This window comes from Pholcus phalangioides, unplaced genomic scaffold (assembly GCF_987345545.1).
Source record: "Pholcus phalangioides strain wild (caught in Gottingen) unplaced genomic scaffold, Ppha-v1.0 ptg000010l_1, whole genome shotgun sequence".
Taxonomy (NCBI): domain Eukaryota; kingdom Metazoa; phylum Arthropoda; class Arachnida; order Araneae; family Pholcidae; genus Pholcus; species Pholcus phalangioides.
The window spans coordinates 39,237,089-39,253,383 of NW_028301603.1; the positions used below are offsets into that span (position 1 = coordinate 39,237,089).

The following is a 16,295-nucleotide window of genomic DNA, read 5'->3' on the forward strand; positions in this document are numbered from 1 at the left end:
ACATTTTTTTTTAAAGCCTGTGTACCAGAAAACATGCTCACTGCCGACAAGGCCAATCAGATGCCTCCATGCAGAATAGTTCTACATCACGTTTAGTGTACCACCGTTCCAGTTTCTTTGGTAGTCACACCAGCCAGGAAGTAGTTACTGTTAAAAACAAGCAAAAGGGGGAAAGGACCCTCAAGAAGAGAAGGACTGTGCATACTACTCAGTGATGCCCTACAGATGAAGGAGCCTGTTTCTCGCGTAGGCAAACCGGGCACGTGCCCCGGACCCACAAATTTTCAGAACCCTAAAATTTGTTGCCTATTTTATTTTATGCACGGCCTACATGCCCTTTTACCCTGCGTACGCTTTTCCCTCAAAGATAGAAGAGGCCGTCTTAAGAGTATCATGGGCCCCCGGACGGAGCGATTTTTCTGAGGCTTCCCACACTTGGCTAGAAACGCCTGCCCACCTAATTGCATGCTTGCTCCTGAAAATTTTTTTATCCGATCTAGTTTTCATGAGGCCCCACCGGGTAGTGTTTGGTTGTGCCCGTGCGTTAAGTCGGCACTGATAAGGGGAGTCCTAAATATTCATATTTGCGCACGGCTAAAAAACTTATAGGTTAGGCCCTGAAGACCGGCACATCAAAAGAAATTTATTTTTGGAGTCACTTGGATTTTGAATCAATGCAAGGCTGTGGCGCTGCGATCGCAACCGGGTTCTGCGTGGGGGAAGGGGAAAGAGAAGTAAAGTAAAAGTCTGGATGAGTGTTCATTTATCACCCCGCGGTCGTGACGATTAATCTCATGTACACAAACAAGTCGTCGCATCCTTTTTCCCAACAATATCAAATTTTTCAACGTTTGGAAACTTTTTTCGGCGAGAATTGACACTGTTCGGATTTGGGATCTCTATTTTTCTCGATTCATACTTAAAAATTTGTCTTTTTTTTATGCGGTAAATTTTAATTCAATAAGATCTAAAGTTTTTCAGCAATTTTAGCGAAACATTTTCAATTTTAACGAGACGATAGGCAGTGTCCCGTATTTGCTTGAAAATATATGGTCTTTTTAGTTATGACGTCAGCTGGAAGGATAGTACCCAACAGAAATCAGACGATCGATTTTTGTTTTTTCAATATGGCAACACTCTCCTTTTGTTTACATCACACAAGGATTTTAAATGTGTTTTGGGTGATGTATGAGCATTCTTCCCTTGAAGACATTCGACGTCCGTATTCAGCCATCATCGCAGGAAAAAGGAAATAGATGTTCATCGTCACCGCGACGCCATTTCTATGCGCTCTTCTCGCTTGCGGTTATCCTCACCCAGTCAAGTTGAACAAGTCTCTGGAAGAATCCCCATCGCAGAGGCACAACACTAACAATGTCGTCGACAAGAATCAGAGGGGAGCTTTCCTCCCGTCGAAGCTGAGTTATGACGTCGTCAAACCCCCGGATCACTTGACCGGGGTCAAGATGGAGCGGGATGGCCATCTCAACAAGCAATTCAGGAAAGAGGTCATCGTCGGGAGTCCCGAGAAGAGAGGCGACAGCGACGAGGACCTACTGACCTCGATATTTGAGAAGTAATCCATTCCTCGTGCTTTTCACATTAAAATGTCATCACGTGTTAATGTTCTTTATATTCAATCCGTTTGAAGTGTACCACCATGAATGTGGCCTCAAGAAACTTATTTAGAACCGCATGGTGATAACAATTATTTAATTTACTCATCTGACTCCATGAATTGTCACTACTCAAAATCTTGATAATCAAATAATTAATTTATTAAAAACATAACTTCAGAACTGGTTAACATGTTAAAAACTTATATAACTTAAAACGGATAACGGGGATGCATAATGTAAAAAGTTAAATACTGGAAAAGAGAGAGAGTAAGAGTGAAGAGCGAGTCGTCAACCGTATTTTATACAACACTAGCGGTGACGTCACATCGACATAACACAAGGTGCGATGACGTTACAACATAAAAACGTAACATAAAACATTCACACAGCGACACCTACAATACTCCCCCACGAGTCCGGAGGACGGTACATGAAAAATTATATCATTTCAGCACAAATCTAACTTTACGGCCGGATCTCGTGACGTAGGGCTTAGGTTCAGTAATAGAATCTGAAATTTTAGGATCAAATTCATTATTGAACATATGAGCAGGTTTTAACCTATCTATTGAAATAGTTTTGACATCATTATTAATTTGAACTTTGAAAAATTTATCAGTCCTTGATAGAACTTTGTAAGGTCCTTGATATGGTTGCTGAAGAGGACGGCGAACGGAATCCACTCGGACGAAAACGTGTGATGATTTCGCCAGGTCCTTGTTTATGAACACTTTGGATGAACTATGGTGGCTAGAAGGAACTGGACGCAGTTCGGACATCTTTTTGCGAAGTCTCAGAACGAAATCTGAGCGAGACACATTCTGACTAGAGTCTCTGAAAAAATCGCATGGAAGACGTAGAGTAGTACCATAGACCATTTCGGCTGGAGTGGAACTTATGTCCTCTTTGAAGCTGGAACGTACACCAAGCATTACCACTGGTAGGACGTCTACCCATCGTTCAGTAGCATGACACATTATGGCAGCTTTGAGTTGTCGATGGAACCTTTCAACAGCGCCATTGCTCTGTGGATGGTACGCTGTCGTGCGAATGCGGTTAACACCAAGTAGTCGTGCTAGAGACGTGCAGAGTTCGGATTCGAACTGGGTTCCGCGGTCGGTGGTAAGCACTTCAGGAACACCAAAGCGTGCAATCCAGTTGGCGAAGAAGGCAGCAGCAACAGTCTCAGCAGTTTGGTCAGGAATTGGTATGGCCTCAGGCCAGCGAGAAAATCTGTCACAACACGTTAATACATAACGGTTGTCTCTTGATGGAGGAAGAGGGCCAACTATATCCAAATGAATATGTGAGAATCTGGCTGAAGGTAGGCCAAACTCTCCTATAGGAGACTTAGTATGCCTTCCGACTTTAGAACGTTGGCAATGAAGACATGTCCTGCACCATTCTTTGCAGTCCTTGGTGAGAGACTTCCAAACGAATCGTTTGGATATCATTTCCACTGTTGCCTTGGCACCTGGATGGGATAAACTATGAATAGAATCAAACACTTGTCTTTGAAATGTTTTAGGAACGTAGGGTCGCACATTTTCAGTCGACACGTCACAGTAGAGTTTAACATCGGAATTAGCGAAAGTCATCGGCCTAAGCTCAAGACCGGTACCGGAATCGACAATCGATTGCAAATCAGTGTCCCCAGCCTGCGCGCTAGCCATCTCAGTAAAATCAATTACAGTAGGAACTTTAATTTCTGCTATGCGCGAAAGAGCATCAGCGACTGAATTTTGTTCGCCTGACACGTGTCTGATATCAGTCGAAAATTGACTTATGTAATCGAGATGTCTTATTTGGCGAGCGGAGCATTTCTCAGTTTTCTGAGTGAAGGCGTATACCAGAGGACGATGGTCTGTGTACATGGAAAAGTTACGGCCTTCTAGCATGTGACGAAAATATCGTACTGCTGAGTAAATGCCTAGAAGTTCACGATCGTACACACTGTACCTTTTCTCAGTTGCTGTGAGTTTACGTGAAAAAAATCCAAGTGGTTGGACTTGTTTTTTTACCACTTGATGTAAAACCGCTCCCAAAGACGTATCCGATGCATTGACTGTGAGCGTCAAAGGTGCATCTAGTACTGGGTGCGCCAAAAGGGCACAATCAGCGATCTATTTTTTGCACAATGAAAATGAATTTTTCGTTTCATCCGTCCAATTGATCGGCGTTAGATCTTTTTTGCGTTTCCCTTTCACGAGTTCATGTAAATTTGCCTGGGCATGAGCAGCACCTTTCAAAAATCTGTGGTAAAAATTAATCAAAGCGAGAAATCTTCTCAGCTCATCCACAGTTTTAGGCAAAGGATAATCAATTAATGCTTGAACTCTATCGGGAATGGGAGAAATCCCTTCACCATTGACAGTTACGCCCAAAAAATTGATTTCATGTTCACCAAAAACACATTTTTCAGGATTAATGACTAAATCATGATCGCTCAATCGTTGAAAAAGTTTTTTGAGATCACTTTTGTGACTTTCCTCATCAGCAGATGCGACGAGCAAATCGTCTAAGTACGCATAGACAAAATCTAGATCAGATAGAATACTGTCTATAAATCGCTGGAATGTCTGAGCAGCATTTCGCAGTCCAAAGGGCATGCGAATGTACTCGAAAAGTCCGTGAGGTGTGATTACTGCTGTTTTTTGAATATCTTTCGGTTCGACAGGAATTTGGTGATAGGCCTTTACGAGGTCTATCTTAGAAAAAATAGATTTTCCTGCAAGACCAAATGAAAAATCTTGAATATGCGGTAGGGGATAACGATCGGGTACAGTTATGGCATTGAGCCTACGATAATCTCCACAAATCCGCCACTCACCATTCTTTTTGGGAACGAGATGGATTGGACTCGCCCATGAACTTTTTGAGGGGCGAACGATGCCCTGCTTAATTAAGCTGTCGAACTCCTTTTTCACAGCTAAAAGTTTTTCAGGCGATAGTCGCCGGGCCTTAGCAAAGACAGGAGGACCATTTGTTTCGATATGGTGAGTGACACAATGGGATTTGGGATCAAAATTGAGAATAAATCTTGTTAATTGAGGAAATGCGCCTAGCAATTTATGGTATGGAGATGTTCCGGAAATTATGGTCAGTCCTAAACTAGGTCCTGGACATTTTAGACCAGCAGTGGTCAAGGTAGTTAATTTGTCAATAAGACATTTGTTTTTTATATCTACCAGAAGTCCAAATTTTTCCAGAAAATCTGCTCCTAATATAGGATGCGAGACATCTGCCACAATAAATGCAAATGAAAATTTGCGCCGTAAGCCTAGATCTAACTCAAATTGCTTGTTGCCATATGTGAGGATTTTTGATCCGTTGGCGGCAAAAAGACAAGATTGTTGCGGCTCATTAATTTTCGTATAGGCCTTTGGATAACAACTAATAGCTGCACCACTGTCAACAAGGAAACGTAAACCAGAATTTTTGTCACAAACAAAAAGGCGACTTTGCCCCTGGAATTGACCTGCCGTCGCACTAACAGGGGGGCTAGTCAGTTTTCCGAATATTGACATGGTTGCACGCATTTATTGGCTTTTTGACCAAATTTTTTGTGGTACCAACATAAAAATCCTTTTTGTAAACGATCGTTAAATTTTTTGTTGCGTGAAGTTGATCGGCTGCGATCACTTCGGTTATCTCGACTTTGAGAACGAGTTCGAGAGAGCCTTTCGACTTGTTTAGTCAAATTTTCGATTTGGCTCTGCAATGATTCAAGAGTCGTGCTTGATGGACCTACACTAGATACAACTGAGTGTGAAGGAGAAGCCTCTATAATTTTATCAGCTATGACAGCCAATGATTTGAGTGGGTCCTGGCACACCGAGAGAATTTGTTGTACATTTATTGGTAGCCGTTGTTTCCAAAGTGTGGCTAAAGCCTCATCGGAAACTTGATTCCCCGACAAATTTTGCATTTCATTCAAGAGCTGTGAAGGCTTTTTATCACCGAGTTGTAGCTCTTGAAATAGCAATTTCAATCTCGCAGATTCCGACTTTGCGAAACAACTCAAAACTCGATCTTTAAGAGTTAAGTAACAGTTTTCAGTGGGAGGAGAGCGAACCAGATTACTCACGTACGAAAGTACTTTTGCATCTAAAGCTGATACCACGCAATGAAATTTCGTCAGATCCGCAGTGATTCCTGCTGTGATAAATTGACTTTCAAGTTGCAAGAACCACAAGTCAGGATCTGAATCCCAAAAAGGTGGTGCGCGAAAAGCGACGCGAGCAATACCGGGTTCTCCAACCACGGTGTCAGATTTATCTGGCATTGTTTTGCAAAACAATTTTTTTTTTTTTTTTTTTTTTTTGAATTTAGAATAAATTTGAGATTGCACACAAGTTTATCTACGGTAGATAATTTCAGTGAGATGGCCAGCGAACAAGACCGAAAACCGCGATCCACAACGAAAACCGAGACCGGCACGTGCCTCGAGAAAAGACCAAAAAACTTTCACTTACCGACTAAAAACTGTCCTTTTACAATACTTGGCAACGTTGACGACGGACACAATCGCTCTATAACTAGTTGACTTGGAGCAGCGATGAAAAAGATTTGAGCAAGCTTTCTGTAGTCACCGTCACAATCTGCGAGTCCGGTTTGACCATTTGGAAGTCCGGTGAATCAATTTGTACGTCCGGGTCTACCATTTTGTACCACCATGAATGTGGCCTCAAGAAACTTATTTAGAACCGCATGGTGATAACAATTATTTAATTTACTCATCTGACTCCATGAATTGTCACTACTCAAAATCTTGATAATCAAATAATTAATTTATTAAAAACATAACTTCAGAACTGGTTAACATGTTAAAAACTTATATAACTTAAAACGGATAACGGGGATGCATAATGTAAAAAGTTAAATACTGGAAAAGAGAGAGAGTAAGAGTGAAGAGCGAGTCGTCAACCGTATTTTATACAACACTAGCGGTGACGTCACATCGACATAACACAAGGTGCGATGACGTTACAACATAAAAACGTAACATAAAACATTCACACAGCGACACCTACAGAAGCATGGTTTATATGATTTTGAGTGTTTAATATTTGTACTGGCTTTTATAATAATAATTCAATTTATTATTATTTTCTTGACCATTAATTCCACAAATTTGACACCAAAGTGAAAAAAGCCAAAGCTTCCTCTCAGAGTGACCCTCAGAAAAATTCACCAACAAAAAAGGCAAATAAAGGAAATTACAAAAACTCTTTATGCATTTTGACGTGCTGTGGGTGTCGTCTCCAGAGGATAAACTCTCTCGCTGACCGAGGATCCCGCTTGGATTGAATACCAAACCTTAGCTCTCGGTTGCTCAGCGGAACGAAAAATATATGTCTGCTCACGTCAAATGTCGTGAACAAAATTAAGTTGAGTGTCTGCGTGTAAGTGTTCTCTACTGTCCTGATTGGCTGCTCGTGAAATAGAGCCATCTGATTGGTCTATTTGAATTTTCGTACAATTCCTGCTCGTAATGAACTTCAGCCATGGCATTGAGATGGGGGGGGGGGTGTTGATTTATTGCCGTTTACCAATTTATTTTTGAATGCCCGAATATATGTACCTTCGTAGAAGTCTAAATCAGTCGTGTACTTTACTTTATGAAAAACTACTGCTTGCTGAAATTTGAATCTATGGATCTCTTGCCAGCAGTGAAGACGACACCCAGAGCATGTCGAAATGCATAAGAAATTTTCGTAATTTCCCTTATTTTCCTTTTTCGTTGGTGAATTTTTTGAGTATTACTAGGTAAAGTTTATCTATTCCTCCATTAGAGTGACCTACATTACACAGGGGTGCTGAAATTCATGCTGACAAAGTCACATTTTTGGTTTTTGTCGCCTTTGAGGCTATACAAATTGTGCCACCCTTCTCCCATTCTAGTCTAAATTTTTTTATTTATCTTACCTCAAATTCACTACCCTGTGCTATAGCATGCTTGGTCTCGCCATTCCTGCAAATACACCTGTGTCTCTAAGTCATACTTTTGGTCACTCCCCATGCCCATCCTCTGAGTCACTCTTTTAGTCATTCACATGTTTGTACATGCTCTAGGTCAGACTTCTGGTCACTCACTGGCATGCTTCCTTGCTTTATAGGTCTCTTTTGGTCATTCACATGTTTGGTCGTGGTGTAACTCACTATTTTTCCCACTCGTGTGCTTGCAAACTCTAGGTCACTCACTGACCCCTCTGAACTTTCTGCCCTGGGCTATATACAAACTTGAGGCAACCACAGATACATTGTGTCTACATTTCCAACCCATTAATCGCAAAAAATTTCAATATAGTGATATGGCCAGAGCTGGTGTTTGGTAAAGTACACTACAGTCGAATCCCTTTATAATAAATACCGAGACAGGAGGAATCACTTTGTTAAAATGAAATTTCATTATAAAGGAATTTCAGTCAGGTTACCTAGCATTGTTCCTATGTAAACATATTTGGGGGATTAGAAAAGTGTTTGTTAAAACGAGATTTCCGCTATAACGGTATTTGACTGTATAACAGGGGTGGCCAACCTTTTTCTGAGCTGCGCTAAAATCATGATTATTTTTGATGCACTTGCCACTCTATGTATTTAACAGGGGTGGGAAGTGACAAAGTCCATTTCGGAGCAGCAAAATATAGGATTCTGAGCAGATATTTATAAATTAGAGCAGCGAAATTAACTTGCAAGAATATTTTCATTAACCCCCACCCCTTTCAAAATTAAGCAACTGCACTGTGGTTTGTTATCAAATATCTTTTCATTAGCTTATTTCTTGTTTTTGGTGTTTCAGGCTTTTGAAAGTGTTGTGTCAATCACTATCTGGCCCAGAAAAATACGCAAATACACTATTGGTGCAGGATGGCACAAGATGTTAATTTTGGCACAGTGTGGTGCAATTGGCGCAGAGTTCCCACCCCTGATTTAAACATGCACACCATATGTCCCATTTTTACATGACATAAGCATTCTTGCCATTCCTGCAAACTATTGTTTGGCTGCCCTCTCATTTTTTGCAAAAATGCTCAGTTTATTACTCTTCTAAATTGCTTTTATTTTTGTCATAAATTTGATTATTGCAATCTAGATTGTGCTTGTACGTATATTGATAGAAGTTCGGACAATTCAATTATTTTGCATTCAATATGTTATGATAGATTATTTAAGACGCGATAATGTAATAATGAATCAAAATGTTCTAGGGCAGACGTCAACCGAGATGCATATCTAAGCCAGGAAGAATTAGAGACGTGGATTGCTCAAAAGGTCAAGGAACATTTTGTCAAAGCCGTCCGAGAAAATTTCTATATTTTCACATCTTTGGATAAAGATCATAACGGTAAACAACTTTAAAATTTCAATTTATTTTCTTCCTCATGCATTTCGTAATTTTACCCTAGTTACATGATACATGTGCTTATAAGTAGAGTGTTTATCATATTTGTGTCTGAGACAGTTTTTCTTGCAGGTAGAGTAAGTTGGGACGAATATCATATCAGTTTTATGATGGATCAAGGCTTCAACGAGTCGTACGCTAAGAAACATCCAGAAAATCACAAAAGTCTTCAAAGGAAAGGTAACAGCAGTTTTTGCTTACATTTAGATTTCTTTAACATGTGTATTCTTGCATTTATCCTTTGTTTAAGATAGTGCTTTAACTCCCAAGAGCATGCAAAACTGACAGGCCCAAATTCAATTTTTTTTTTTTTGTGGAGCCAGAGCTGGATTTAGGGCTTTGCCACCTGTGGGTGATTCCGCCGCAGTTTTCCCATTCTAGTCTGATTTTCTTGACTGTCTATTCCTCAAATTAGCTTCGCTGGGACATAGCTTGCTTGCCCCGCTGTCTCTAGATGCGCACATGCTTTCACACTCTCTATGCCACTCTTTTTGGTCACTTTCTGACCTGGTTCCCCACTCTCTCTCTATTTTTGTCATTCACATTCTTGTACACTGTTTCGGTCTCACCTATGGTTGCACACTTTCTCGGTTGCTCACTGACCTGCTCCCCGCTATTTATGAGAAAGCGTAGAAAACTCTTTTGGTTGCTCACTGACATGATCCAATGCTTTCTAGGCTGCTCACACACTCTCTAAGTCACTAACTGACCTGGTCCCAGTCCCTGCTCTCTCAAGTGCCTTTTTTCTTTTTAGCTCGCTGATCTGGTTTTTCACTCTATATGCAAAACCAGATTTATGGCTTCACCGTCGGTGGGCTATTTTTTTTTGGGACATTTTTTCTGCCCTTCTGAAGTTGCTGCCATGGGTGTAGCCCCACTTAAGCTTTTGGGCCAGCTTTTGTTAGCCATGACCGGAGAAGACAGCGTTAGACAAGCACAGTCATTTTTGTTCATGTTAATTTGTATGAAACAACATTTCACTTTGTCTGACTAACCAGCGTGCATTGCGCCATACAAATCAATGTGAGCAACAATGACTCAGCTTACCCATCTAGCATTTGTACCCGGGGAAAGAAAGCATACATAATCTTTTTTCTCCTATAAAGTTCAAAGAGTGGGAAAACTCCCTTAAAAAAAGCAGCATAAAAATTATTTGTTCCCATCCGATATTCATATCCCCCCCCCCACCTCGATTCCATGTCAAAAGTAACCATTGTTCAGAGGTTTTTTGCAATGATGTCTATGGGACGCGTTCGGTTCCAACAAAATGTGGCCGTTGTTTGGGGATTACCATTGTTCAGAGGCAGCCATTAGAGGAGGTTTTACTGTACTTACATAACAAGAAAATTCATGCACTAACCTATCTTTACTTCAAATTATGGTAGACAGATGGCAGCAGTGAGAATACAAAACAAGTACTACTCAGACAACATAAATGTGTTAGGACCTCACAAACACTCAGAATACACATTCCAAGGTGTACAAATTTGTTGGAAATTCTGCAGTGCAATGTGTACAATAAAGTAGTAGTCCTCATCATGTACTGCATCAAAGCATCAGAAATTATACATTGCAGATACAGGTTAGTGTAGTCCATGAATAGATCCTGTGAACAAAAATCTAACAAAAGTCTTCACATTTGGTTGTCTATGCTGTATAATAGTCTATAATCAGCACAAGTTTTATTCATGTCTAAAACTTGCAGCTGTCTAGATGGCGCAACCCACCCATTTTTCTTTTAAAATTAGTGTCCTTAATTCATTTTTAGTGAAAGAAAAAATACTCTTGGATAAAGCTGCATGGTCAGAAGCCGCCAATTCCGATCCGGATGCGCTCAACATAGACGAGTTCTTGACATTCCGACATCCAGAACACAGCCACGTTTCTCTACTCAATATGGTGAATGATATCATAGACAGTTTAGGTATTCTTTTTTTTCTCCTTCAATATCAGTTAACTGTGAGTATTTGAAATTTTATCGATAAGATTCTTTTTTATTACTTTAAATATTTTCTGCTGCTCGTAGATACCGACGGAGATGGAGTCCTGACGGAGGAAGAGTTTTCGGAAATGCCAGACAGTGAAGAGAGCAACAGGACAAGTTCCGAAAGAAGGATTGATAGGATCAAAGAATTCCACGAATCGATCGATCTCAACAGAGATGGTGTCGTGAACAGACAAGAGCTTTTGGTGAGTATTTCTATGAGAACAAGTTCCGAACATTACTTAAAATTCATTCACACAGTAAACTAATTTGACTTTCAATTTATCTGTAATTGATTTAGAAATATAAAGAACATTCTCATAACTCTTCACAGAGTATTATACTTGTAATTAATGTCTGAAAGATCTGTAAAATAATCGATAATGTAAAAACTATCATGATGTTTTGTACAATAACACTATGTAACAAAAAAAAATGTTTCTGTGTTTCAGGGTAAACCTTGTTATTTCTATGTTTGTTTGGCTTGAATAATCATGAAAATGCTATTATTCCCCCTCTAACTTTGCTTTTGTGGGGAGGAGATCGATATGAATTGGTCATTTAGGGGTCATTCAAGTATTACGTTAGCATCGAGGGGGGGAGGTTTTGGATTTGCTGACTTTTGATGACAAGGAGGGAGGAGCGTTTGAAGGTTGCTTACATCATATACTTTGTCTCCACATTTTAGCTGATATTTTCAATGTGTTCATCCTTTATACTCATGTCAAAAGTTGAGCATAAGGCGTAAGGTGTTTTCTTTTGATGTTTAAATTTTTAAAATTTAAATTATTAAAAAATGTTTTCGATTTCTGATGGTTTTGTAGAACAGCACATGCTCTTTCCCCCTTTACGTACTCCTATGACCAAGTGTCCACCAATTCTGACAGGGAAATCACCAGATACAGTATAAACCAGTGTTTTCTAAAGTAAGCATTATCGCATATGTGGGAAGATAACGGATACAATGTAGGATGTGTTGCTCAGAAGAGTGAGAGAGGCGATGAGATGAGAGTAACATTTTCTTGGGGGGGGGGGGGATGAGGCAGCGATGAACAAAAAAGTTTGAGCAACTACTATGATCTACACCAGTGTTTTATCCACCGCGAGGCTGCGGCCTGATACCGGGCCCTATCATCAGTCAAACCAGGCTGCAAGTGATTCAATTTTATTTTTCCTCATTTATTTTCCATTAGTTGTGTGTGTATATGACTTGTGGCTTTCCGCTCACAAAAAAGAAATCAACCAGGCTGTGCGCTTCCAAATGTTGAGAACTACTGATCTACACAAACCATATATGTATTTGGCGATTTTCCCAACAGAATTGGTGGGGACACGGTCATATGGGGTATTCAAAAGGGCTGCATATGGGAGGGTGAAGGGGGGGGGGGGCACGTGCTTTCCCACAAAACCATTAGAAATCAAAAATTTTTGTGGGAAAATTTAGAATATCAAAAGAAAACATCTTTGCATGCCATCTTAATCAATTTCTTTAAATTTAAAATGCTTTTATAGAAGATTAGTAATTCAAAATTTCTTTAGAGGAGATTCTTGTGTTCCCCCTTTCCAAATCTTGTCCCACCCCCGTAAATTTGATCCTGTGTACAACACAGAACATATAGTCCTTAAATGCACAGAATATAACAAAGTGTTGGTTTGTGCATTATGCTTAACTCTTGGACACAAGTTGAGAATTCTTTGGTAAAGATGCTCATTTGGGTAAGCACCTATCTTTTCTTTGAATTTTCGAGAATGTGATTTGCCATTTGGCAAAACATTGGATTTTTATACATATTTTCGTTTTTCCACAAGCTCAAGTTGGTTTTTGGTCCAGCTGTTACGTAAGAACCAGTTAAGCATGCGAACAGATATATCCCAAGCTTCTTTATCGGCCTTTAGCTTTTTTGGGAAGTTCTTTATATTCCACATTTTTTAGTGTAATTACTGTACATATGACACATTACATCCTCATGCTCATATAGAAAAATTCAAAGAAGGCATGCTCGCTTATCCAAAAAGAGGATCTTCACAAAAAAGATCTTGACTTGGTACACCTATGTAAGAGAGAACACATCTCCCCAAAATAGCTTGAAAATTATTTTTGGGAGCAAAAAAAGAATATGTGAAGTATGTGAATTAACAAATAATATGGGAACTACGATGGAAAAAGTCCCATTATTTCTTAAATTTAGAATTTTATTTCAACTCTAATTTTATTTTCTGTTAAATCATATATGATGTGACTAATCAACTAAATCTTTATCAGTGTGAAAAGTTTTTAAAAAAATTTTCAGTATCCCAGTCACCCAATGGTAGATGGCAAATTCTCATATATCAATCTCATCACCACAAAAGCAATTTAAAGCAAGAAATTGCTATATTCAGTCTATTTTAGCCGTAAACCATTGTGAAAGATTGGTCCGCTAACCAAGAACAAAAGTTGTTACATAGTGTAATCATTCCAATGTCTTTCTGATGACTGGTAGTTTTTCAGTTATAAGGTCTTGGAAACTTTTTATTCCTGAGCAGACTTTTCACTTTGTTGCAGATGTATAATGACCCAGAAAACCCGGTACATTCCAAAATCGAAGCAAAGAAATTGATGTTGCAGGCAGATCTGAACAAAGACAACAGATTATCGTTGAAGGAGATGTTGGCAAAGAAAGGCGCCTTCTTGGGAAGCAAGATGATAGACTCGGCACGTAGTTTTCACGATGAGTTTTGACTGTGATAGGACTTTTTATTTTTTACACATGCATATAAGAGATTATTTTTATCAACAGGTCAAGCTGGTTATCGTTTATGTTTATACAGGGTACTTTGAGATGAATGTAAAACAAACTTAAGAAATGGCAGAGACAAACATTTTTTGTCATCAAATATGAACTATGTAGTTTAATTTCAACAGCAAAGGCAATAGAAGACTCTTTTTTGGTATATAACAGCGCTAGGAAAGAACGATTACGTCTTTCTTGCCACGATTGGCTGTGCCAATCACCTTCACCATTCTACGATATATATGATTTCAGCATGGTAGAGCCCAAGCTTATTTTCAAAGTGAAATGTGGAAGTAATTAAACAACTGTGCTTTTCTGGGCAAAAAAGCATTGGGGACGGTTGGCTTGCACTTCTTAACCTCCGCAAAAGTTCTGCTATCAACATATATCAATCACACAACATGAAAAGTACCTAAACTGACCATGTTTCTTTCATAAAAACACAGGATATAAAAAAAAAAATCTAAACATGAGTAAAACTGGCATTTACTGCCGAAAAAATTATTAAAGGCAAGTAAAGTTGCCATTTAATCCAAGAAAAAAATTGTCAAAGGCAAGTTAATCTGCCAATTATCGATAAAATTGTTGAAAAATGATCAATCGCGGGAAAATGATGGGTACCACAGATCAAAATGTAATTCACAAAAAAGGGGGAAAAAACTGAAATGTTTGACAAATATCTAAATACAGAAAAAATTGCTACAGCAGGGAGTCTCTCATCGAGGGGTTAGCGCACAAACCTCTCGATGAGTATAAAAAAAACAAGCCTGTCGTTCAGAATCGCCAATAAATTTTAGGTCCCGGTCTAATTAGCGCTCGTGTACAGAAAATGATCGTGCTGTGACAAAAATGATCAAATAAGGTTTTATTCAAATACATTTTACATAACTATATGCAATTATGATAGTCATAATTATCATAATTGTACTTCATGAAAATAATCATGTCTTGTTGAAAATAAGATGAAAAACTGGACTTTTTATAATTAAAAAGAGTTAGGGCAGCCAAAATCAGGGGAATATCTCGTTAAATACAGGTCATATGGTCACAATTTACATACAAGTTTCTGGCCTGCGAGCAGCAAGAATACCGTGTATTTGGCCCATGGACTAAGTTGGTTGTGCATCCCTGCTCTAGACGAAATGTTTGGCCACCCAGAAATTTTTATCTAACATTAAATAAATATTTGAGGCTCCACCTGGGAAATTTTTGCCAAATTAAACTTTCTTCGATCCTTGATAATGAAATAATTTCACTTTGGATGGGGAAACGATTTTTTGAAAATATGTTCACCACCAATAATGTGATCTCAAAGCCGCAAATCTCATCTTCCACACATTTTATCATTACTGAAGCTCTTATGACCGCCCTGTATATACAGGGTCCATACTTTGGTCGTCTTTAGTCCTTTTGCCCTTGCGTATGAGCAATACCTCTCTCTGAGATGTGGAAGCAGGGTGTGTGTGTGTGTGTGTCTGGTCCTCTAATGTTGACCCATGTTAGGACAGTCTGGAAAAAAATATGTACCCTTTGTTTTTTACCATTATGGCGACTATTTTCTGTTGTCTATGTGTAAAACATGCTTTCCAAAAATCTCTTGTATTATCAATATAGAAAATTGCGAAATAAATTCACATTTCTATCGCTAATAGATCCAAAGAAATGGCAAGGAACGTTCAACTCATTGCTAGATTTCTTGAATTTTTTCAGAGCCAAAATTGAAATTTTCTCGTTTAGATTGACCAGTTTGACCTGTTGTTGGTGAATGCTTACTATTATAAATAAACATATATATATATACAATATTATATACAATTATATATCAATATGCACATTATAGCGATTTTTTTAGAACTGATTAAAGTTGTGTTATCAACTAACGGCATCAATCTTTTCATTATTTTGACATTTTAACTTCTTTGCTGCAAGATAACAAGGTGTGTTCAAAAAGTTGCAGAGCTTGTCGCTGTTGAGTTTTCACCTCATTGGTACGGATCATCTTCAAAATTATCTCCCTGGGATCAGATATGCCGATTCCAGTGAAGGTCATCCAAGAGCTGTCTTTTGATTAGGTGCCCCATTTAAATTGGTAATGCTACCCTAAATTTCTGTGAAGACCCAGAATTTGCGTTCTTTTAAACTGCCATTCAATCTAGTCACCAATTCACGTGAATGGGTGTGGGGAGAGGGGAAACATAGTTTATTTAAAAAAACTGCTGTATTTTGACAGAAACACAGTTGTAGAATGGCTCTTATAGCTCAATCGCTCTAGTTAGTAATGTATTTTGACAGACTTGAAAAAAATGCATCTTTTCGGGATTTATACTCATTTTCATTAAAAAAAAATTCCCTGACTTCTTCAGGTTTTCTAGTCAAATTTTCCAAAAATCCAGATAATTTTTTCAATCAGAAGTTATATATAATTAATTCATATTAAAGATAATCAGCCAAAAATGGCTGAAAATCTGCTGACGTACTACTTGAAAATGGCCCCTTATTAGTAATTACATTTT

The 16,295-nt window shown here is 38.8% G+C and overlaps 1 protein-coding gene across 1 annotated transcript; it reads left to right on the forward strand.

Moving 5' to 3' along the window:
* The first annotated feature begins 1,132 nt into the window (after nucleotides 1-1,132).
* myd (stromal cell derived factor mayday) lies at nucleotides 1,133-15,662 on the forward strand. The gene is made up of 6 exons (XM_089238372.1): nucleotides 1,133-1,576; nucleotides 8,831-8,967; nucleotides 9,097-9,204; nucleotides 10,793-10,948; nucleotides 11,051-11,214; nucleotides 13,554-15,662. The coding sequence occupies exons 1-6, from the start codon at nucleotides 1,257-1,259 to the stop codon at nucleotides 13,728-13,730; spliced, it is 1,062 nt and encodes a 353-aa protein (XP_089094498.1). The 5' UTR covers nucleotides 1,133-1,256; the 3' UTR covers nucleotides 13,731-15,662.
* The last annotated feature ends 633 nt before the right edge of the window (nucleotides 15,663-16,295 follow it).